The sequence below is a fragment of the Coregonus lavaretus genome, assembly GCF_964263955.1.
Source record: "Coregonus lavaretus genome assembly, chromosome: 23".
In the NCBI taxonomy this organism is placed as follows: Eukaryota; Metazoa; Chordata; class Actinopteri; order Salmoniformes; family Salmonidae; genus Coregonus; species Coregonus lavaretus.
Window position 1 is genome coordinate 41,153,612 of NC_140010.1, and position 24,303 is coordinate 41,177,914.

Genomic DNA, 24,303 nt, shown 5'->3' on the forward strand with positions numbered 1-24,303 from the left:
CACCATTATCCCAGAAACCCTAGACCCTGGGACTAAACACCTCCCTCTGCAACTGGATCCGGACTTCCTGATGTGCCGCACCCAGGTGGTAAGGGTAGGTAACAACACATCTGCCACGCTGATCCTCAACACGGGAGCCCCTCAGGGGTGCGTGCTCAGTCCCCTCCTGTACTCTCTGTTCACCCATGACTGCATGGCCAGGCCCGACTCCAACACCATCATTAAGTTTCCAGAAGACACAACAGTGGTAGGCCTGATCACCGACAATGATAAGACATCTTATAGGGAGGAGGTCAGAGACCTGACCGTGTGGTGCCAGGATAACAACCTCTCCCTTAACGTAATCAAGACAAAGGAGATGATTGTGGACTACAGGAAAAAAAAGAGGACTGAGCACGCCCCCATTCTCATTGACGGGGCTGTAGTGGAGCAGGTTGAGAGCTTCAAGTTCCTTGGTGTCCACATCACCAAGACAGTCGTGAAGAGGGCACGACAAAGCCTAGTCCCCCTCAGGAGACTGAAAAGATTTGGCATGGGTCCTCAGATCCTCAAAAAGTTATACAGCTGTGCCATCGAGAGCATCCTGACTGGTTGCATCACTGCCTGGTATGGCAACTGCTCGGCATCTGACCGCAAGGCACTACAGAGGGTAGTGCGTACGGTCCAGTACATCACTGGGGCCAAGCTTCCTGCCATCCAGGACCTCTATACCAGGCGGTGTCAGAGGAAGGCCCTAAAAATTGTCAAAGACTCCATCCATCATAGACTGTTCTCTCTGCTACCGCATGGCAAGCGCTACCAGAGCGCCATGTCTAGGTCCAAAAGGCTTCTTAACAGCTTCTATTCCCAAGCCATAAGACTCCTGAACATTTAATCATGGCTACCCGGACTATTTGCATTGCCCCTCTTTTACACTGCTGCTACTCTCTGTTTATTATCTATGCATAGTCACTTTAACTCTACCCACATGTACATATTACCTAAATTACCTCGACTAACCTGTGCCCCCGCACATTGAATCTTTATCGGTACCCCCTGTACAGTGGGGGAAAAAAGTATTTAGTCAGCCACCAATTGTGCAAGTTCTCCCACTTAAAAAGATGAGAGAGGCCTGTAATTTTCATCATAGGTACACATCAACTATGACAGACAAATTGAGAGAAAAAAATCCAGAAAATCACATTGTAGGATTTTTTATGAATTTATTTGCAAATTATGGTGGAAAATAAGTATTTGGTCACCTACAAACAAGCAAGATTTCTGGCTCTCACAGACCTGTAACTTCTTCTTTAAGAGGCTCCTCTGTCCTCCACTCGTTACCTGTATTAATGGCACCTGTTTGAACTTGTTATCAGTATAAAAGACACCAGTCCACAACCTCAAACAGTCACACTCCAAACTCCACTATGGCCAAGACCAAAGAGCTGTCAAAGGACACCAGAAACAAAATTGTAGACCTGCACCAGGCTGGGGAGACTGAATCTGCAATAGGTAAGCAGCTTGGTTTGAAGAAATCAACTGTGGGAGCAATTATTAGGAAATGGAAGACATACAAGACCACTGATAATCTCCCTCGATCTGGGGCTCCACGCAAGATCTCACCCCGTGGGGTCAAAATGATCACAAGAACGGTGAGCAAAAATCCCAGAACCACACAGGGGGACCTAGTGAATGACCTGCAGAGAGCTGGGACCAAAGTAACAAAGCCTACCATCAGTAACACACTACGCCGCCAGGGACTCAAATCCTGCAGTGCCAGACGTGTCCCCCTGCTTAAGCCAGTACATGTCCAGGCCCGTCTGAAGTTTGCTAGAGTGCATTTGGATGATCCAGAAGAGGATTGGGAGAATATCATATGGTCAGATGAATCCAAAATAGAACTTTTTGGTAAAAACTCAACTCGTCTTGTTTGGATGACAAAGAATGCTGAGTTGCATCCAAAGAACACCATACCTACTGTGAAGCATGGGGGTGGAAACATCATGCTTTGGGGCTGTTTTTCTGCAAAGGGACCAGGACGACTGATCTGTGTAAAGGAAAGAATGAATGGGGCCATGTATCGTGAGATTTTGAGTGAAAACCTCCTTCCATCAGCAAGGGCATTGAAGATGAAACGTGGCTGGGTCTTTCAGCATGACAATGATCCCAAACACACCGCCCGGGCAACGAAGGAGTGGCTTCGTAAGAAGCATTTCAAGGTCCTGGAGTGGCCTAGCCAGTCTCCAGATCTCAACCCCATAGAAAATCTTTGGAGGGAGTTGAAAGTCCGTGTTGCCCAGCGACAGCCCCAAAACATCACTGCTCTAGAGGAGATCTGCATGGAGGAATGGGCCAAAATACCAGCAACAGTGTGTGAAAACCTTGTGAAGAGTTACAGAAAACGTTTGACCTGTGTCATTGCCAACAAAGGGTATATAACAAAGTATTGAGAAACTTTTGTTATTGACCAAATACTTATTTTCCACCATAATTTGCAAATAAATTCATAAAAAATCCTACAATGTGATTTTCTGGATTTGTTTTTCTCATTTTGTCTGTCATAGTTGACGTGTACCTATGATGAAAATTACAGGCCTCTCTCATCTTTTTAAGTGGGAGAACTTGCACAATTGGTGGCTGACTAAATACTTTTTTCCACACTGTATATAGCCTCCCTAATGTTATTTTATTTTACTTATTTTATTTATTTTTTACTTATCTATTTTTTACTGAACACTTATTTTTCGTAAAACTGCATTGTTAGCAAATGTGGCAAATACAATTTGATTTGATTTGTTTTTTACTGACAATTGAGATATACAAACTATAGCATAAGGGGACGACAAGTGGATAACAGGCAATCCGTAATTTCGATTAAGACATTAATGAGCGAGCTAGGACGGACACATAGTCAATATAATTATTTGTTCACCGCTTTTGAAATGTATGGCGACAGAATTCAGAACATGGGCCATTCTTACAGTGTTCTCCCTGTACACCAAGTCAGATCCGTAGGATAAATAAAGGGGGCATATACGCAGACATTGAAAGCTCTTACAATATTCAATGATTACATTTCTCTAAAACAGGCTATAGGCTACATGTGCACAACCAAGTCAGAACAGTAGGCGAAATTAAGAGGGGAAAATAGACAACATTTTTAGGGTGAGGCACATGGGCTACTAACAGCTTACTACACAACATACACTTAGTATTACTTTCTTAGCCACAGTAAAAATATCTCCCTGGCATATTACATAATTTATGCAGCAGCATACAATACATTTTTGGACTCACCTTGTTGTGCTGTGCTCACTTGAACAGGAAGGTGGCACGGTGGTCCTTCGTGGGCACATTTTGTCATCAAACTTTGTCATCACCTCTGGGTACATTGATTTCAATACAACATTTTGGAGAATCATGGTTCTCACCCATTTCCATAGACTTACACATTAATTATGACAACTTCTGGAGGACGTCCTCCAGCCTATCAGAGCTCTTGCAGCATGAACTGACATGTTGTCCGCCCAATCAAAAGATCAGAGAATTAATCTACTACAGTGTATAAAATGTGGTGAGTAGTTGACTCAAAGCGAGAGAAAGACAATAGTTGAACATTTTTGAACAAATTAATTTATTCCAAAATGAAGGAGAAGCAAGAGAGAAATAGAGAGAGAGAGAGAGATTGTCATTCTTTTTCACTTTCAGTTTCACTTACTTAGCTAGCAAATGCAGCTAGCTAGTTTAACCTACTGAAACAACCTGCTCAAACAGAGGGATGCTATGTTAGCTAACTGGCTATGACTTTCCAACACAACACTGGAACTCTTCCAAGTTAAGGTAAGCTTTTGGTATTACTAATTTATTGACCCCAGGGCCCACCGGTGTAACTGCTTACTGACTGTACACTAACGTTATTGCATGATTGTAGCGGGTTTACTAAAGTGCAGTGGTGGAAAAAGTACCCAATTGTGATACTTTAGTAAAAGTATAGATACCTGTGAAAGTCACCCAGTAAAATACTACTTGAGTAAAAGTCTAAAAGTATTTTGTTTTAAATATACTTAAGTATCAAAAGTAAATGTAATTGCAAAAATATACTTAAGTATCAAAAGTAGAAGTAAAAGTATAAATCATTTCAAATTCCTTATATTAAGCAAAGCAGACGGCACCATTTTCTTGTTTTATGTACGGATAGCCAGGGGCACACTCCAACACTCAGACATTATTTACAAAATATGCATTTGTGTTTAATGAGTCCGCCAGACCATTGCCAGTAGGGATGACCACGTGTTCTCTTCATAAGTGCATGAATTTCACCATTTTCCTGTCCTGCTAATCATTCAAAATGTAACGAGTACTTTGGGTTGTCAGGGAAAATGTATGGAGTAAAAGTACAATTATACAATATTTTCTTTAGGAATGTAGTAAAGTAAAGTTGTCAAAAATATAAATAGTAAAGTGAAGTACAGATACCCCAAAAAGTAGTACTTTAAAGTAGTACTTTAAAGTATTTTTACTTAAGTACTATACACCACTGCTAAAGTGTTAACGTTAGTTCTATTAGCTATGCTGACTATGACGTTACTTTAGCTAATATGGTGACAACGATGTAGGCTGTGTTGTGCATTGAAGTCCACAAGCGAAGGGAAGAGAAGGAATACAACGTGGCTGCTATGAAAGTGAACTCTGTTTACGAGTGATCAGGGGTGTATTCATTCTGCCGATTCTGTAGAAAAAAGTTTCTTAAACGGAAGCAAACGGAAAAAAACGGGGATAAACATACCTGAATTTGTCCAATAGAAACTCTTGTTTGCAACTGTTGGACTAATGATTACACCCTATATAGTGTGCAAGGCGGTATTGAATGCCACTGTCTGTCACCTCAAATTTGTCTCTCAACCTGTGTGCACCTACATTGTAAACTTTCATTCATAGGCTAAGTTGTATGAACCGCATGATGCGTATAGGGAAAATTAGAGTATCATGTAGTAGCCTAAACCTATCGCTGTCACATTGAACTGGGTGAATGGAACATGAATGAGAGTCATCCAATATGCTGTAATAGAAATAAGGCCATGCTCATGAAAAATAATCTTCCTCCCTCATCTTAAACGACACTGACCGCCACTGGTGGTGACCTAGTGTCCCCATGAGTGACAGAACACTGAGCCAATCACGGTGCAAATAGAGAACATTACCAACCCCTACGCTCTGTATTTTCTGCTGGCTGCCCCACCACCACAGAAAGCACTGAGCTAGGCTGAAAGAACTGCATTTTGGAGCTACCTTACTCAAGAAAGCAAAAAAGAGACCATGTTTGTATGTGGCTTTATTAACTCAATTATTTACTTTTTACATTGTTTGCAAACTGACATGTGACACGTCTTAATGCCAAAATAACATGCAAAACAGGCAAAACAATTATAATAAATAAACGCTAAAAGCCTACATTTCCAATTTTTTACTGTAATTGTATTGTGAAAATTGTCATAATCTCTTTATTAGTTTGCTATACAATTTTATTCTGTATGGATATTTCTTGAACATTTCTGTGAGTGTTTGCATTTTCTTTCTCAATGTTTTTATAGGCCTATTTTTATTTTGATGATAGTTTGCAGATAGATATTTCAAATAAATTACTAGACCTACATTTTGAATAAAGAGAGAAAACAACATTATTTGTATTCTTTCATTCATTCTGTGTGAATCAAGGTAGGCCAACGTTTTTAATTAACCACTTATCACATCTCCATATCCAAATGCGGGGTGGCAAGATTGTGTAACACTTAGCTTATTGCTCCCACTTATATCACATCATTAAAAGTCCTAGCTATAATTAAAACAATTCCACTCTGTAAAGTTTACCATGAGTGGACCCACCAACACAAGTGTAGCGAAAAATTACATTGCAGCCTATGCAATGTCATATCCGATACACGGTCTTTCAAAGTGGCCTACATCCGAGTGCGTTCTCCCATTCCAGCCTGGTCTCATAGACTAGACGTAACATAGTAAAAGTAAATAAGTTACCCTCAAATGTGTATGATATGTTACGTTTGGTCTGGGTACTATGGGTACATTAGAGAGATGGTTACTTAACGCGAATGTCCAGCAACCCAAAGGTTGCGAGTTTGAATCTCATCACGGACTATTTGAGCTATTTAGCAACTTTTCAACTACTTACTACTTTTGAGACTACTTAGCATGTCAGCTAACCCTTCCCCTAACCCTAAAATTAACCCTTTTAGCTAACCCTTTTCCTAACCCTAACCTTAACCCTTTTAGCTAACCCTTTCCCTAACCTAATTATTCAACCTAACTCGTTAACCTAACCCTAACCTTAACCCTAACCCCTAACCCCTAGCCTATCTAACATTAGCTAGCTGCCACCTAGCCACCTTGCTAGAATTCGTAAGATATCATACGGTTTTTGCAAATCTGTAACATATAGTACGTTTTGCAAATTCATAACATATAATACGAATTGTAATTTGTAACAGATCATATGATATGGGTGATGGACATCCACAAATTAATACATACCATACGAAACACAACATATCATACTAAAATGAATCATAGCTGATTTACATACAGAATAATACGAAATGCTATGAGACCAAGTTGCCCATCCAAGAACATTACGTTTTAAAGAGGCTTTTACCTTGACAGACAGTTCCAGGACTTGTGGCCTTGTTGCTCAACATTCTAAGCGCTGCAGACAAACGGCAGCGGATAAAGGGATCCGGATCAGTCCTTCACTCGTGAATTTGCTGATTGATTATTTATTGGATAAATCATTGCGGGAAAATTATGGAAAATAAAAAGTTAGTCGTCGTGTGTACAGGTAGGCTATTAAATAATGTCAATACAAACTTGCGATGTTGATTAAGCGACCGAGTATTTTGATTTTCTCATGATGGTCCGGTTAATTGTTTAATGTTCTTAACGAGCAATAATAGATTGTTTTCATTTGTCCAGTTGGTTTGTGTCAGTTGTGTCCTTATTGTATTATTTCCTCTGTATGCCTCTAGTTTCTTTGACAGTTTTGTTGAGTATAGCAACGGTATCAGCCTTCGTTGAAGAGCTCGATGACACGTAAGTTATTTATATTAATTAGATAGTTATTGCTTTGATAATAATGCGGAAATGATAGACTATACGTTTTGGTCTGTGAATGCCATAACAAAAACAAAATCCACCAAATAACGGAATTTCAAAGTAGATTGCTGTTACCCACACCACCTGACAAGGCACCCTGGTCATCCTCTTTCCATGGTCCTAAAAACGTAAAGGCGACATACCAGTACCTAGAAATGATTGTGAAAAGTTAATCATAAAATACATTTCCATTGTATAGATTTACCAATGGTTGTTGATTTCTCTTACTAATTTGCAGGTTTAAAGACACAATAATGCCTGATGAGATATGGCTTATTCAAGTAAGTATGAATGCAATTTTACATAAAAGAAAACCTCAAATAATGATTGTGTGGAGAAGCATTGTGTACTTTAGGCCAACATCAAGAGAATGCAAGAGGGGACATTGAAATACGCACGCATGAAAATGAAATTGAAATACGCACGCACACACATAGCTTGGTGCATTGTTTTATCATGTATGTTGTGTGTGTGTGTCAGGCTTTTTTTGGAAATATGTTTTATTTGAGAGCAGAAATATAAATGCATTTTAAATGATGGTGATTGTGCTCCATTTGTTTTGTGTCAGTTCTACGCTCCCTGGTGTACCTATTGCAAGCAACTGGACCCAGTGTGGTATGAAATCGGGGCAGAGCTAAAAAGCATGGGGTCTCCAGTCAACGTGGGCAAGGTTGACGCCACAGTCCACACCAGTGAGTCGAATTATCTGATTTGCACATTAAGTTAAAAGACAGAACAAAAAGACAAGACATACGGCATAACAACAGTACATAACAGTTAAAAAATAAAAAATAAAAAATATGACAGCAATATAATGTGACTACCAGAATACAAAACGGATTGCCTGGTGGAATAAGTATTATACTGATGAGAAAGATACTGGAAAAGAGGAAGAGGATAAAAGAGGAAAAATGTATTGAAAAAGAGAGAAATATCTAACACTTAATCAGCCATTAGTATTTCATTTTCTTCTATTAGAGCATGCTTTAAGAAAATACATATATTTTGGTTCTCTCTGTTCAGATGTCACTTTGACACCATGTATTGGTAAGGAGACGGGACATAGCTTCAGGAACATATTTTAAAAGTTGAAATTGGATATCTTGTACAGGGCATTATGGGTACTGTAGTGCATTATACTACAACAAGTACTCCTGCTTTTACTGTTTAGATCATAAGGACTGGGATAGAGAGTGTGAATTGATCCAAATAGTTTCTTAATTGCTGGAAAGTTACTGGAGCAAAATGCATCCCAAAACAAAACCAAGGAAGGTTTTAATCACTCTCAGGCAGCACTGACATCTACTGGTTGGTCAATATACAATAGTTACAGAATATCAGCATAGTTTTTACAATCTTTAAAAAAATATTGTAATAGTATAATAATCTGTATAGTACACTTTTTATAGGCTCTGTAGTTATTCCGAAGGCGTAGCCTACCGAAACTATGCTGAAATACAGTCTTGTCAGCTGCTATTGACTCAATATTTTCTAAATAACCACTATCCTACATCGTTGTCGCTTATCGCCACTTGATCCATGCAATACAATACATCATTATATAAAGGGTCTCTGAAATAGTTTTCTTCTTATGTTCACCATAGAGTAAGGGTTTACCTAATTGTGCAATAAGCCAACCAGTCACAGTGCCCTGTCATATTTAGGACCACAGGGCCAGGATTAAGCCAGTCTGTTCACACTAATAGGCTTAGTGAAGCTTTAAAAGCCATTCCAACTGTGTGTGTGTGTGTGTGTGTGTGTGTGTGTGTGTTTGTGTGTACGTACGTGTGTTTTGTGCAACATATGATAAGCCATGCAAACCAGATGGGCTAACAGCGTAGTGAGCATTTTCAGTGCTGTTCGGCCTTATTAAACCTTCAAATCCCCTATTATCTGCTCCTGTATGAGAGAGTGGAGTAGGTTAGCTATTGTCTCTCTCTCTCTCTCTCTCTCTCTCTCTCTCAATTCAGTTCAATTCAATTTAAGGGCTTTGTTGGCATGGGAAACGTATGTTAACATTGCCAAAGCAAGTGAAGTAGATAGTAAACAAAAGTGAAATAAATAATAAATATTAACAGTAAACATTACACTCAGAAGTTTCAAAAGAATAAATACATTTCAAATGTCATATTATTAGGGGTGTAACGATCCATCTACTACATCGATGTATCGATTTATATTCCTATGATCCAACTACATCGATCTGTGCTCGGCGAGTTGGCGTTTTGGACAACATATATCGATCTAACATCGTTTTAAAATGTAATAAATCGATTGTATCGATACTAGGAAATAACCCATTGGATTTAAGCACGTCAGACTTTATATGGATGTTTTTTCTTAGCACTTTTAATGATAAAGGCTTTAAACATTACTCGATTCAGTCTGCCTATCCGTGACGTCATCGCGCCAGCAGCAGCGCAAAGGCGCCAAGACAACAAAACATAGCATGGCGGACGACAGAGGAGAAGCCGACGAGCGAGAAATTATCAAGCCACCATTGCGGTCCTTACAAGAAACAGGAATCTAGGAAACTTCACCTGCACTGTCCAGTATCCAGGTATTTATTTCAGTCACACTGGTTGAATTTTTGGCTAAAAGGTTACTGAATCGATTTCAAGTCACTGAATCGTTTCGGATCGTATCGTTCTAAATGAACCAATATCGTCCTTGAATCGTATCGACAACCACGAATCGTGATACAAATCGAATCGTTGTTAAAACGAATCGTTACACCCCTACATATTATGTACAGTGGGGAGAACAAGTATTTGATACACTGCCAATTTTGCAGGTTTTCCTACTTACAAAGCATGTAGAGGTCTGCAATTGTTATCATAGGTACACTTCAACTGTGAGAGACGGAATCTAAAACAAAAATCCAGAAAATCACATTGCATGGTTTTTAAGTAATTCATTTGCATTTTATTGCATGACATAAGTATTTAATCACCTACCAACCAGTAAGAATTCCGGCTCTCACAGACCTGTTAGTTTTTCTTTAAGAAGCCCTCCTGTTCTCCACTCATTACCTGTATTAACTGCACCTGTTTGAACTCGTTACCTGTATAAAAGACACCTGTCCACACACTCAATCAAACAGACTCCAACCTCTCCACAATGGCCAAGACCAGAGAGCTGTGTAAGGACATCAGGGATAAAATTGTAGACCTGCACAAGGCTGGGATGGGCTACAGGACAATAGGCAAACAGCTTGGTGAGAAGGCAACAACTGTTGGCACAATTATTAGAAAATGGAAGAAGTTCAAGATGACGGTCAATCATCCTCGGTCTGGGGCTCCATGCAAGATCTCACCTCGTGGGGCATCAATGATCATGAGGAAGGTGAGGGATCAGCCCAGAACTACACGGCAGGACCTGGTCAATGACCTGAAGAGAGCTGGGACCACAGTCTCAAAGAAAACCATTAGTAACACACTACGCCGTCATGGACTAAAATCCTGCAGCGCACGCAAGGTCCCCCTGCTCAAGCCAGCGCATGTCCAGGCCTGTCTGAAGTTTGCCAATGACCATCTGGATGATCCAGAGGAGGAATGGGAGAAGGTCATGTGGTCTGATGAGACAAAAATAGAGCTTTTTGGTCTAAACTCCACTCGCCGTGTTTGGAGGAAGAGGAATGATGAGTACAACCCTAAGAACACCATCCCAACCGTGAAGCATAGAGGTGGAAACATCATTCTTTGGGGATGCTTTTCTGCAAAGGGGACAGGACGACTGCACCGTATTGAGGGGAGGATGGATGGGGCCATGTATCGCAAGATCTTGGCCAACAACCTCCTTCCCTCAGTAAGAGCATTGAAGATGGGTCGTGGCTGGGTCTTCCAGCATGACAACGACCCGAAACACACTAAGGAGTGGCTCCCTAAGAAGCATCTCAAGGTCCTGGATTGGCCTAGCCAGTCTCCAGACCTGAACCCAATAGAAAATCTTTGGAGGGAGCTGAAAGTCCGTATTGCCCAGCGACAGCCCCGAAACCTGAAGGATCTGGAGAAGGTCTGTATGGAGGAGTGGGCCAAAATCCCTGCTGCAGTGTGTGCAAACCTGGTCAAGACCTACAGGAAACGTATGATCTTTGTAATTGCAAACAAAGGTTTCTGTACCAAATATTAAGTTCTGCTTTTCTGATGTATCAAATACTTATGTCATGCAATAAAATGCAAATTAATTACTTAAAAATCATACAATGTGATTTTCTGGATTTTTGTTTTAGATTCCGTCTCTCACAGTTGAAGTGTACCTATGATACAAATTACAGACCTCTACATGCTTTGTAAGTAGGAAAACCTGCAAAATTGGCAGTGTATCAAATACTTGTTCTCCTCACTGTATATATACAGTGTTGTAACAATGTGCAAATAGTTAAAGTACAAATGGGAAAATAAATAAAGATAAATATGGGTTGTATTTACAATGGTGTTTGTTCTTCACTGGTTGCCCTTTTCTTGTGGCAACAGGTCACAAATCTTGCAGCTGTCATGGCATACTGTGGTTTTCACCCAGTAGATAAGGGAGTTTATCAAAATTGGGTTTGTTTTCGAATTCTTTGTGGATCGCTGTAATCTGAGGGAAATATGTGTCTCTAATATGGTCATACATTTAGACGTTAGGAAGTGCAGCTCAGTTTCCACCTCATTTTGTGGGCAGTGTGCACATAGCCTGTCTTCTCTTGAGAGCCAGGTCTGCCTACGGCGGCCTTTCTCAATAGCAAGGCTATGCTCACTGAGTCTGTACATAGTCAAAGCTTTCCTTAAGTTTGGGTCAGTCACAGTGGTCAGGTATTCTGCCACTGTGTATTCTCTGTTTAGGGCCAAATAGTATTCTAGTTTGCTCTGTTTTTTTGTTTGTTCTTTCCAATGTGTCAAGTAATTCTCTTTTTGTTTTCTCATGATTTGGTTGGGTCTAATTGGGTTGTTGTTGTTGTTGTTGTCCTGGGGCTGTGTGGGGTCTGTTTGTGTTTGTGAACAGAGCCCCAGGACCAGCTTACTTAGGGGACTCTTCTCCAAGTTCATCTCTCTGTAGGTGATGGCTTTGTTATGGAAGGTTTGGGAATCGCTTCCTTTTAAGTGGTTATAGAATTTAACGGCTCTTTTCTGGATTTTGATAATTAGTGGGTATTGGCCTAATTCTGCTCTGCATGCATTATTTGGTGTTTTACATTGTACACTGAGGATGTTTTTGCAGAATTCTGCATGCAGAGACTCAATTTGGTGTTTGTCCCATTTTGTGAATTCTTGGTTGGTGAGCGGACCCCAGACCTCACAACCATAAAGGGCAATGGGTTCTATAACTGATTCAAGTATTTTTAGCCAGATCCTAATTGGTATGTCAAATTTTATGTTCATTTTGATGGCATAGAAGGCCCTTCTTGCCTTGTCTCTCAGATCGTTCACAGCTTTGTGGAAGTTACCTGTGGCGCTGATGTTTAGGCCGAGGTATGTATAGTTTTTTGTGTGCTCTAGGGCAACGGTGTCTAGATGGAATTTATATTTGTGGTCCTGGCAACTGGACCTTTTTTGGAACACCATTATTTTTGATTTACTGAGATTTACTGTCAGGGCCCAGGTCTGACAGAATCTGTGCAGAAGATATAGGTGCTGCTGTAGGCCCTCCTTGGTTGGTGACAGAAGCACCAGATCATCAGCAAACAGAAGACATTTGACTTCAGATTCTAGTAGAGTGAGGTCGGGTGCTGCAGACTGTTCTAGTGCCCTCGCCAATTCGTTGATATATTTATGTTGAAGAGGGTGGGGCTTAAACTGCATCCTTGTCTCACCCCAAGGCCCTGTGGAAAGAAATGTGTGTGTTTTTTGCCAATTTTAACCGCACACTTGTTGTTTGTGTATATGGATTTTATAATGTCGTATGTTTTTCCCCCAACCCCACTTTCCATCAACTTGTAAAGCAGACCATGTCAAATTGAGTAAAAAGCTTTTTTGAAATCAACAAAGCATGAGAAGACTTTGCCTTTGTTTTGGTTTGTTTGTTTGTCAATTAGGGTGTGCAGGGTGAATACGTGGTCTGTCGTACGGTAATTTGGTAAAAAGCCAATTTGACATTTGCTCAGTACATTGTTTTCACTGAGGAAGTGAACTAGTCTGCTGTTAATGATAATGCAGAGGATTTTCCCAAGGTTGCTGTTGACGCATATCCCATGGTAGTTATTCTCTCTCTCTCTCTCTCTCTCTCTCTCTCTCTCTCTCTCTCTCTCTCTCTCTCTCTCTCTCTCTCTCTCTCTCTCTCTCTCTCTCTCTCTCTCTCTCTCTCTCTCTCTCTCTCTCTCTCTCTCTCTCTCTCTCTCTCTCTCTCTCTCTCTCTCTCTCTCTCTCTCTCTCTCTCTCTCTGTGAACCTTTTTTTAAGTAGCAGGGTTTTTCTTTATTTTTTCATTTTTTACATTGTAGAATAATAGTGAAGATATCAACACTATGAAATAACACACATGGAATCATGTAGTAACCAAAAAAGTGTTAAACAAATCAAAATATATTTTATATTTCAGATTCTTCAAATAGCCATCCTTTGCCTTGATGACAGCTTTGCACACTCTTGGCATTCTCTCAACCAGCTTCATGAGGTAGTCACCTGGAATGCATTTCATTTAACAGGTGTGACACGCCCTGACTCAGGGGACGCTTATATGTTGAGTCAGGGTGTGTATATTCCTAGTTGTGCTTGTTCTATGTATGATGATCTAGTATGTCTAGTTCTATGTTGGCCGTTGTGGTTCCCAATCAGAGGCAGCTGTCGCTCGATGTCTCTGATTGGGGACAATACTTAAGCAGCCTATTGGCACTGTCTAGTTGTGGGATCTTGTTCCGGGTAAGGTTTGTTGTTTGTACAACCTTAGGACTTCACGTTTCGTTTGTTTGTTGTTTTGTCGTGTGTTTATTCAGTGTAAATAAACATGTACGTATATCACGCTGCGCCTTGGTCTGACCCGTCATTCAACGAACGTGACAGAAGATCCCACCAAACGAGGACCAAGCAGCGTGCCCAGGCGGAGCAGATGGCCATGTCACAGGTGGCCAATTTGTGGTCATGGGAGGAGATATTTGCGGGGAAAGGACCATGGGCTAAGTTAGATCCCCAGGCAGGAGAGGAGCAACGGCAACAGGGAGGAGGCCGGTCGAGGAGGAAGCCCGAGAAGCAGCCCCAATAATTTTTTTTTTGGGGGGGCACACAGGGTGGTTGGCGGAGCCTAGGATTAGAGCAGAGCCAACTCCCTGTACTCACGCGAAGAGGCGTATGACTGGGCAAGCTCCGTGTTATGCGGAGCTACGTACTGTGTCGCCAGTGCGCCGGCACAGTCCTGTACGTCCTGTGCTTGCACCACGCACGTGCCGTGCGAAGATGGGCATCCAGCCAGGACGGGGTGTGCCGGCTCAATGCTCCTGGTCTCCAGTACGCCTCCTCGGTCCCGCATATCCTGCGCCAGTTCTACGAACTGTATCGCCAGTGCGCGTGCACAGCCCAGTGCATCCCGTGCCAGCGCCCCGCACGTGTAGTGCGAAAGTGGGCAGCCAGCCAGGACGGGTTGTGCCAGCTCTCCGCTCCAGACCTCCAGTCCGCCTTCACAGTCCGGTCCGGCCCGTTCCTGCTCCTCGCACCAAGCCAGTGGTGCGCGTCGCCAGTCCGGCCTGGCCTGTTCCTGCTCCTCGCACCAAGCCAGTGGTGCGCGTCACCAGCCCGGCGCGGCCTGTTCCTGCTCCTCGCACCAAGCCAGTGGTGTGCGTCGCCAGCCCGGCCCGGCCTGTTCCTGCTCCTCGCACCAAGCCAGTGGTGCGTGTCGCCAGCCCGGCCCGGACAGTTCCTGCCCCTCGCACCAAGCCAGTGGTGCGCGTCGCCAGTCTGGCCCGGCCTGTTCCTGCTCCTCGCACCAATTCAGTGGTGGGCGTTGCCAGTCCGGCCCGGTCTGTTCCTGCTCCTCGCACCAAGCCAGTGGTGCGCGTCGCCAGTCCGGCCCGGCCCGTTCCTGCTCCTCGCACCAAGCCAGTGGTGCGCGTCGCCAGTCCGGCTGGCCCGTTCCTGCTCCTCTTACCAAGCCAGTGGTGCGCGTCGCCAGTCCAGCCCGGCCCGTTCCTGCTCCTCGCACCAAGCCAGTGGTGCGTATTCCTAGTCCGGTCCGGCCTGTGCCTGCTCCTCGCACCAGACCAGTGGTGCGTTTGTCCAGTCCGGCACAGCTGCTCCACTCCGGAGCCAGAGCAGTCCGCTCCACCGGTGCCTGATCCAGTTCCAGTCAGCGGCTCCACTCCGGAGCCAGAGCAGTCCGCTCCACCGGTGCCTAGTCCGGCTCCGGTCAGTGGCTCCAGTCCAGACCATGACGTCAGCCCCTCTCCAGGTTCGGGGTCTCCCACACCAGGGTCCAGACAGGGCCAGGTGTATCGTGGGAGGAAGGAGAGGGGAAGCAACACGCCGAGTTCTAGACCAGACCAGGGGCGCAACAGGGAGGCGGAGAGTGAGAGGTCGTCACGCCCCGAGCCGGATTTGCCTCCGAGGCAGAATGCCCTCCCGGCCCCTACCCTGTTATGTTTATGTTGTGCGGTCGGAGTCCGCACCTTTGGGGGGGGGGGGGGGGGTACTGTCACGCCCTGACTCAGGGGACGCTTATATGTTGAGTCAGGGTGTGTATATTCCTTGTTGTGCTTGTTCTATGTATGAGGATCTAGTATGTGTAGTTCTATGTTGGCCGGTGTGGTTCCCAATCAGAGGCAGCTGTCGCTCGTTGTCTCTGTTTGGGGACCATACTTAAGCAGCCTATTGGCACTGTCTAGTTGTGGGATCTTGTTCCGGGTAAGGTTCGTTGTTTGTACAACCTTAGGACTTCACGTTTCGTTTGTTTGTTGTTTTGTCGTGTGTTTATTCAGTGTAAATAAACATGTACGTATATCACGCTGCGCCTTGGTCTGACCCGTCATTCAACGAACGTGACAAGGTGTGCCTTCTTAAAAGTTAATTTGTGGAATTTCTTTCCTTAATGCGTTTGAGCCAATCAGTTGTGTTGTGTTGTGACAAGGTAGGGGGGTATACAGAAGATGTATATTGACCAACCAGTTTTGATGTCTTCATTATTATTCTACAATGTAGAAAATAGTAAAAGTAAAGAAAAACCCTTGAATGAGTAGGTGTTCTAAAACTTTTGACTGGTAGTGTATATCAAAATGTTTGAGTGATTTAGTCATATAAAACTATAACTGTACTAGAACCCTGGCTTTATGAAGATGAACAGGTAATTCATATTTACATACTGTACACTCCTTTCCGTATTTATTTGGAGTCGTTCCATGTCATTTCAGCAAGCCATGACACCGACCCTCTCAGATTGTTCTGAAATCGTTTCTGTAGTTAGAAACAGATGAGCATTCCTGCAACATTTTATAGAAATGTAATTGACTGTAATTGACCCAAATTGGCCCTTTAAAGTTTAGGATTCACATAATATTAAAGAAATATAGTACCCAACATCTGATTTGGATCACACTTCTTCCTACCATTGAGTAAGACATGAGGAATCCAATAAAATAGTCAAAAGCCACCCACAGACCCCCCAAACCCCACGCCAATTCCACCCCAACAACCAGTATACAGTATCAGTTCTCTACGTCTGAGACAAGTAGTATGAAGCTACGGCAGATTCACAGGGAATATATTACATAGGATAAAGGAATATTGCTTCTTCATCCTATGTAATGTATTTCCTGTGAATCTAGTGATTGGGACCAAATACTAAACTTTTTAATACTTCAATACACTATAAGTGAATTTGTCCAAATACTAGATACATAAAGTGTTTTAATTTCTAAATGGTAAAACAGATACAGTGCCTTCAGAAAGTATTCATACTCCTTGACTTTTTCCACATTTTGTAGTGTTAGAGCCTGAATTTAAAATGGATTAAATTGAGATTTTTTGGTCACTGGCCTACACACAATATACCATAATGTCAAAGAGGAATGTTTTCTGAAATTTTTACAAATTAATAAAAAATGAAAAGCTGAAATGTCTTACATTTACATTTTAGTCATTTAGCAGATGTTCTTATCCAGAGCGACTTACATGAGCCAGAAGGCACACCTTGAGTGCATATTTTTTTTTTTTTTCATACTGGCCCCCCGTGGGAATCGAACCCACAACCCTGCCGTTGCAAGCGCCATGCTCTACCAACTGAGCTACAGTTTTGAGTCAATAAGTATTCAACCCCTTTGTTATGGCAAACCTAAATACATTCAGGAGTAAACATTTGCTTAACAAGTCTCATAATAAGTTGCCTGGGCTCACTCTGTGTGCAATAATAGTGTTTAACAGGATTTTTTAATACCTAATCTCTGTACCCCACACATACAATTATCTGTAAGGTCCCTCAGTCCAGCAGTGAATTTCAAACACAGATTCAACCACAAATACCAAGGAGGTTTTCCAATGCCTCGCAAAGAAGGGCACCTATTGGCTGATCAGTAAAAAAAAAGTATACATTGAATATCCCTTTGAGCATGGTGAAGTTATTAATTACACTTTAGATGGTGTATCAATACACACAGTCACTACAAAGATACAGACAACCTTCCTAACTCAGTTGCCGGAGAGGAAGGAAACCGCTCAGGGATTTCACCATGAGGCCAATGGTGACTTTAAAATAGTTACAGAGGTTAACCTCTACGGGATCGGTGTCCTGTATACGAGACGGTTGAGCTAACATGCGCTACTGTGATTAGCATGACTGTTGTAAGTAACAGCAAACTTTCCAGGACATAGACATGTCTTATATGGGCAGAAAGCTTAAATTATTGTTAATCTAACTGCACTGTCCAATTTACAGTAGCTATTACAGTGAAAAAATACCATGCTATTGTTTGAGGAGCGTGCACAACAACAAAAAACGTATCATGGCAACTGGTTTGAAACATTCACCTCTGAAGGTAAATAATGTACTTAAATTCAGTAATCTTGCTCTGATTTGTCATTCTGAGGGTCTCAGAGATAAAATGTAGCATAGTTTTACATTTTAGTCATTTAGCAGACGCTCTTATCCAGAGCGACTTACAGTTAATGAGTGCATACATTTTTTTTTTCATACTGGTCCCCCGTGCAATACGAACCCACAACCCTGGCGTTGAAAACGCCATGCTCTACCAACTGAGCTACAGCTTGTTTGATAAAATCAATTTTTATATTCAAATGTAGGAACCGGGTTCTACAGTTTGAACCCTTGCGGTCTCTGGCTCCACACCCACCCCGCCCGGCCATCTAGATGTGTGAAAGTTAGTGCATAAGCTAATGATCCATCATGTATGACATTCCCGGGAGTGTGTAAACATACATTTTGTATTACCATATCATGTTTGTATGTTCTCTATAGTTATGTACTTGAAAATGTATCAATTGACCAATTCGGCACATTTGGACAGACTTTATACAAAATAGTCCAGTATTGTAACGCTTCACTGGATCAATCTGAAACTTTGCACACACACTGCTGCCATCTAGTGGCCAACATTTAAATTGCACCTAAACTGCAATATTATATGTTGGCCTTTCTCTTTCATTTCAAAAAGAAAAAAATGAAAACTTGTTTTATTTTTTATGATCTTTTACCAGACCTAATGTGTTATTATCTCAAGAAAGGGTCCGATCCTTAAGAGGTTAATGGCTGTGATAGGAGAAAACTGAGGATGGCTCAAAAACATTGTAGTTACTCCACAAAACTAACCTAGAAGAGGAAGGAAGCCTGTACATAATAAAAGCACTAAAGTAATACTGCAAAAAATGTGTATAATGTGTTATGTTTGGGGCAAATCCAATACAACACATTACAGAGTACCACTCTCCATATTTTCAAACATAGTAGTGGCTACATCATGTTATGGGTATGCTTTTAATCGTTAAGGACTGGGGAGTTTTTCAGGATAAAAACGATACAGAATGGAGCTAAGCACAGGCAAATTCTAGAGGAAGACCTGGTTCAGTCTGCTTTCCACCAGACACTGGGAGATGAATTCCTGTTTCAGCAGGACAATAACCTAAAACACAAGGCTAATCTACACTGGAGTTGCTAACCAAGAAGACAGTGAATGTTCCTGAGTGGCCAAGTTACAGTTTTGCCTTAAATCTACTTTACAATCTATGGCAAGACCTGAAAATGGTTGTCTAGCAATGATCAACAACCAATTTGACAGAGCTTGAAGAATCTTGAAAAGAATAATGGGCAAATGTTGCACAATCCATGTGTGGAAATCTCTAAGATACTTTCCCAGAATGACTCACATCTCTAATCGCTGCCAAAGATGCTTCTACAAAGTATTGGCTACTTATGTAAATGAGATATTTCTTTATTTCATTTTCAATACATTTGCACAAAAAAAACCACAACATGTTTTCCCTTTGTCAGTGTGTGGTATTGTGTGTAATTGTGTGAGAAAAAAAAGCTCTTTAATCAATTTTGAATTCAGGCTGTAACACAACAAAATATGGAATAAGTTAAGGGGTATGAATACTTTCTGAAGGCACTGTATGTATGAAAATACCCTCAAATAAAAGGTGACATTCTGTACTGTCGCCTCATATAAAACATTTAAATCTCAAATCCAAAATGCTGGAGTATCGAGACAAATAAAACATTTTTAGCTTCACTGTCCAAATTAATACAAAGGGGAGTTTATGTGATATTATAATAGAGGATATCAACATGATTACATTAACTCATTCAGTAGTGCTGAAATTGACAGCAGAAATCATTATTGATATTATTGACTTACTTATTTACATTTGTGTTTCAGATTTGGCAAAAGAGTTTCGAGTTGGAGGCTATCCCGCTATAAAGTTGTGAGTTGTGTACCTTTCAGCTGTATTTTCATTGTTGGTACATGTGGATGTGGAACTGAGATGTGCGCATACTGAATACACAACCCATCTCTTGTTATTCTAACTTACCATTCTCTGTTGGATAGGTTGAAGGATGACTTGAAATACAACTACAGAGGTCCTAGAACCAAAGCTGGCATCATAGAGTTTGCAGACAGAGTATCTGGGTAAGACTGAGGATGGCAGTTCAATTGTTGCTCATTGTCTGTAAAAATCTGTTATTGTACTTCTAAAGGCCCACTTTGTGATATTTGGTTATATTTGGTTACATTTCTCAAGCTCCATCCCTCAACTTTATGGCAAACCCAGTGGCGGGCTGCTTTATTGATTTTCTAATTAAGGAGTGGGGCTTTAACAAGAATATGCATGAACAGTAAGGGCCAGATTTACTAAGCATGTCCAAAGTTTGCCCCTATTATTTAGAGGATGAAATAAATATTAGAATAACAAAGGTAGGTTCACCATGAAATTGTCTTTGAGCCCAAAGGCCTTCAGATGGCGATATTGAGTTGTTTAATCTTACCGTCCAAACACATTGTATGCAGCCAGTAAAACATTAGTATCCCTCGTGGACCTGTTTGTTGCTAAAATATTCTCCATTCAGGCTACATAGGCTTCGATATCCTCCTTAACTTTATTTATTGATGAGAAGGCGGAAAAAAACTGGGAAAATATGCGTACTTTCTTTATTAAACACAATTTTCCACCACCATGCTAGAGTGGCTAAATGCTCATCCCGGATGTTGTGTATCGCGTACAGCCAATCAGGTTAAAACTATCAGACCAGGGGTTGCATTTATTTTACGGCTGCTGCGTTAGCAGCATCGCATTAGTGGAAACCAAGACTGTTCTAAGGGCAGACCTGGTTGTAGCTAGATATGTTCGACTCACGTCGGGGACAATTTTAGCATTTTACCATTCTAATCCTAACCCTTTTCCTAATCTTAACCTAATTCTCCTAATCTACCACGTTAATTCTCCTAACCTGCTGCGTAAATTCTCCTAACCTGCTACGAAAAGTCACTTCTGCTAGTCAAAACTGACAGACCTACCCTGAGAACAGTGTTGGTTTCCACTAATGTGATACAGCGCTGCGTTAGGTTAAGGGTGAAAAAACAGACTGCTGCAACCTGATTGGCTGAACGCGATACACAACATCCAGGATTAGCATTTAGCCACTGCTTCTAAGTATCACATGCCCTTATGCAAGTATTATTAGATGCCGTGCTGGCAGTGTAGATGCAAAACTCTGCATGGTGAATACAACAGAACCGATTAACTTGACGGGTGACTTCAAATAACTGAAAGCCACGCCCCAAATAAGCCACGCCTCCTCTTCTAATAGGCTGCCGCCGCTACACTGCCCTCACCGCTATGAAAAGCGAATGTGCATGAGATATTGAAAGCAATTTAGAAACTTTCTTTCAATTAAAAAAAAAACATTGATCTTTCAAATTCACTGATTTATTTTAGATACATTGAATAGAATAGGTTAAACGAACCAAAACGTATACCAATTAGTAAAAGCACTTCAGATTAACAATAGCACCGTCCCACTTTTTACAGTGTGGTCTTATCCTTGATCATTTGTAAATCTGGCCAAAAGTGTGTAAACATGATTTCGGTATTAGTTGACAGATTATGAGCTTTTAAAAATAAGATTTTCATTGGACAGTTACTTTAAGATGTACTCTCTCCATCTCTGCCCATTTGTCTCTCACTCCCTCCATCAGTCCCATATACGCTCTCTCCATCTCTCTCTCCCATCCCTCCTTTGTTTTAGACCTGTGGTGAGAGCACTGCCAAGTCAGCAGTTATTTCAGAATGTAATGAGTAGATATGACGTTCTCTTTGTCTACGTTGGTGGGCCGTCCGACTTGAAGGTATGAGTACACCCGCGCATTAAACACGCAAGCACACACACAGGCACACGCACGAACGCACGCACACGCACATGGGACACAAAAAACAAATTATTATTGTGGTATCTGTGCCATAGCCTGTGTCTGAGGTTTCCCCCTTTTCTCTTTTGTCCCCCAAGGAGAAGTACATATCCGTGGCCAAGGAACTGATTGTGCATACTTACTTCTTCTCTGCTGCAAGGAACGTTTTACCCAAGGTACGGTTTAGAAAATAGGTATATATATCTATAAAAAGAATGTGGAGGGTATTTTGATGTTTTATTGACAGGTATAGGAGGAGACGGGGAGATAAATCAGAAGAATACAGCGCAGAAAGTGAGAGATGGAACGGGGGATTGAACTTCTGCCTCCAGAGGCCTTGACATTGAGCTCCAATCATATTTTGTGACTGAGGTATTGTTTCTCTTTTCTGGTCATTCTCAGGCAGTTACTCTCCAGGAATACCCGGCTGTGGCAGTGTTCAAGGATGGCACTTACTTCCTTTATAATGGTAAGAGACCAGTGTTGCATTCATAGCCGCGGAAAGTTTTCAGTGTATTCCGGCTCAAATTAATAGGGCTGTATGTCTCTATGTAAAAGAACATCAAAAATGGAATCATCAGAAGCAGCCATTGTAATTATTCAGCAATCTCGGATAGAGTGCACAGTAACATAGTTCCTGTGAACCTGTATAAACTAGTACAGCCCCTGTTTTGAAAAGCTTGCCTTTGAGGGTGGGAGCAAAATTGGACAAGGAAGTATGGCTCCCGTCAGGCTGTAGTCTTTACAAAGCCAGGGAAAATGAGTCAACCTAGATATCCTGCCATGTCGTGGCAAATAGGAACATCATTGAGAAAAGTCCAATGGTTCTATTGAACAAGGACAACCATATCTACTCGCTGCTAGCGTGATCGTGCAATCGGCGAAACACAAAGGCCACAATGTCAGAACGCTGAGTGTGGATGTGGTGCAGGGAATCAAGCGCAGGAACAAGGGTGTTCGTCAACAGACTTTAGTAATCCAAAATAGTAACTCCAAACAGGTGAATAGCCAACCCAACCGGGAGGCATGAACAAATTACGCACACACACAACAGTGCGTAAGAACAAGAAAAGGCGCACGCAGTGCGGACTCTCGACACAAACAACACGAGAGAGAAAACCCATCAACAGCAACAGCTGACATAACAATCACACATAACACCTGACCCAACACACGATAACTAAATAGGAAACAAAATCAAACACTAACAAGGGACAGGTGTACAAACAGACAAAACCAAACAAACATGAAACATCGAACGGTGGTAGCTAGTACTCCGGGGACGACGACCGCCGAAGCCTGCCCGAACAAGGAGGAGGAGCAGCCTCGGCCGAAACCGTGACACACAATAATTGCTACAAAACATGACTCCATTCATTTTAATATCAGACAGCAGGCTCAATCAACCAATGACGTTTATTGGATGAACTCTATCGGTGCGAAAATGAAAAAATACCACTATGGTGCATAATTATGTCTGAAACACATTTCATTACATAATTATGTGGGGAGACTGGAAAAACACCCCAAATAGTGTCTAGCAGTGAAGTTTCCCTTTATGTGTTCTCTTGTGTGCCATGTGCAATAGCTTGTGGATAGTATGGTGTTGGCTAATGAAATTAGTCAACTGTGCTTTTTCTCTTATTGAATGCAGTTGTTGTGTTGTGTTCTGTTCTGTTCTGTTTGTTGTGCAATTATTTCCAAGGATTGTGTGCTTTGGTGGGAGGTTCTGGTGATAAGTGAGTCCACTTTGCTGGATTTAGTTAGGTGGCACTGGCCCGATTCTGCATGGAGAGCTCTCAGCTCTGTTTTGTAAGCAGTGCACTCATGATTTATGGGGTTTGGAGTCAGACACGCTCTGCTGTACCATAGACGGTACAGTATACCGCCATTTGCACAAGGGTCCAAAAGCTGAGAGAGTTGAAATTATCGGGTGTAAGGGCTAATTAGACCATCAGATAGCCACTTCGACTGAGCCAGCAAGGCTGCATGCTTCAGAGCAAGTGCAATTCCGACATGCAATGCGAAATGTTTGGAATTTACACGATTTCATACAAAAGAATGGAGAGGCATGCCTAATTATATGCCAATAGCATTTGTTTGTCTTATTTTGAGACTTGACACGTTACAGATGAAATACCTCCCCAATTAAATGTTTCACTGTTACTGAGGTTTATATCTTGTAAAACAACAGGGGGGATTTGTTAATTTAAATTTCATGCTAGTTTTTTTACACGTAAGCTTAGTAGCCCACTAGCAAGCAACACAAAGCGCGGCCCCGCCGGTCCTGGATTGAGGTGAGCGCTTTTCTACGTGATGGCTCGCATAGCTGTCCATGGTCCT

At 41.9% G+C, this 24,303-nt stretch overlaps 1 protein-coding gene across 1 annotated transcript in view; it reads left to right on the top strand.

Annotated features, from left to right (window-relative positions):
* Positions 1-6,795: 6,795 nt before the first annotated feature.
* Positions 6,796-24,303, top strand: part of tmx3a (thioredoxin related transmembrane protein 3a) — a gene marked incomplete at both ends in the record, with an annotated part of 33,094 nt that continues 15,586 nt past the window's right edge. Inside the window, 9 exons of the mRNA XM_084139608.1 lie at positions 6,796-6,829; positions 7,017-7,080; positions 7,382-7,424; positions 7,712-7,835; positions 19,933-19,978; positions 20,104-20,184; positions 21,801-21,900; positions 22,059-22,136; positions 22,363-22,429. Coding sequence (XP_083995734.1) covers positions 6,796-6,829; positions 7,017-7,080; positions 7,382-7,424; positions 7,712-7,835; positions 19,933-19,978; positions 20,104-20,184; positions 21,801-21,900; positions 22,059-22,136; positions 22,363-22,429 — 637 coding nt within the window. The remainder of the gene's footprint in view (positions 6,830-7,016; positions 7,081-7,381; positions 7,425-7,711; positions 7,836-19,932; positions 19,979-20,103; positions 20,185-21,800; positions 21,901-22,058; positions 22,137-22,362; positions 22,430-24,303) is intronic.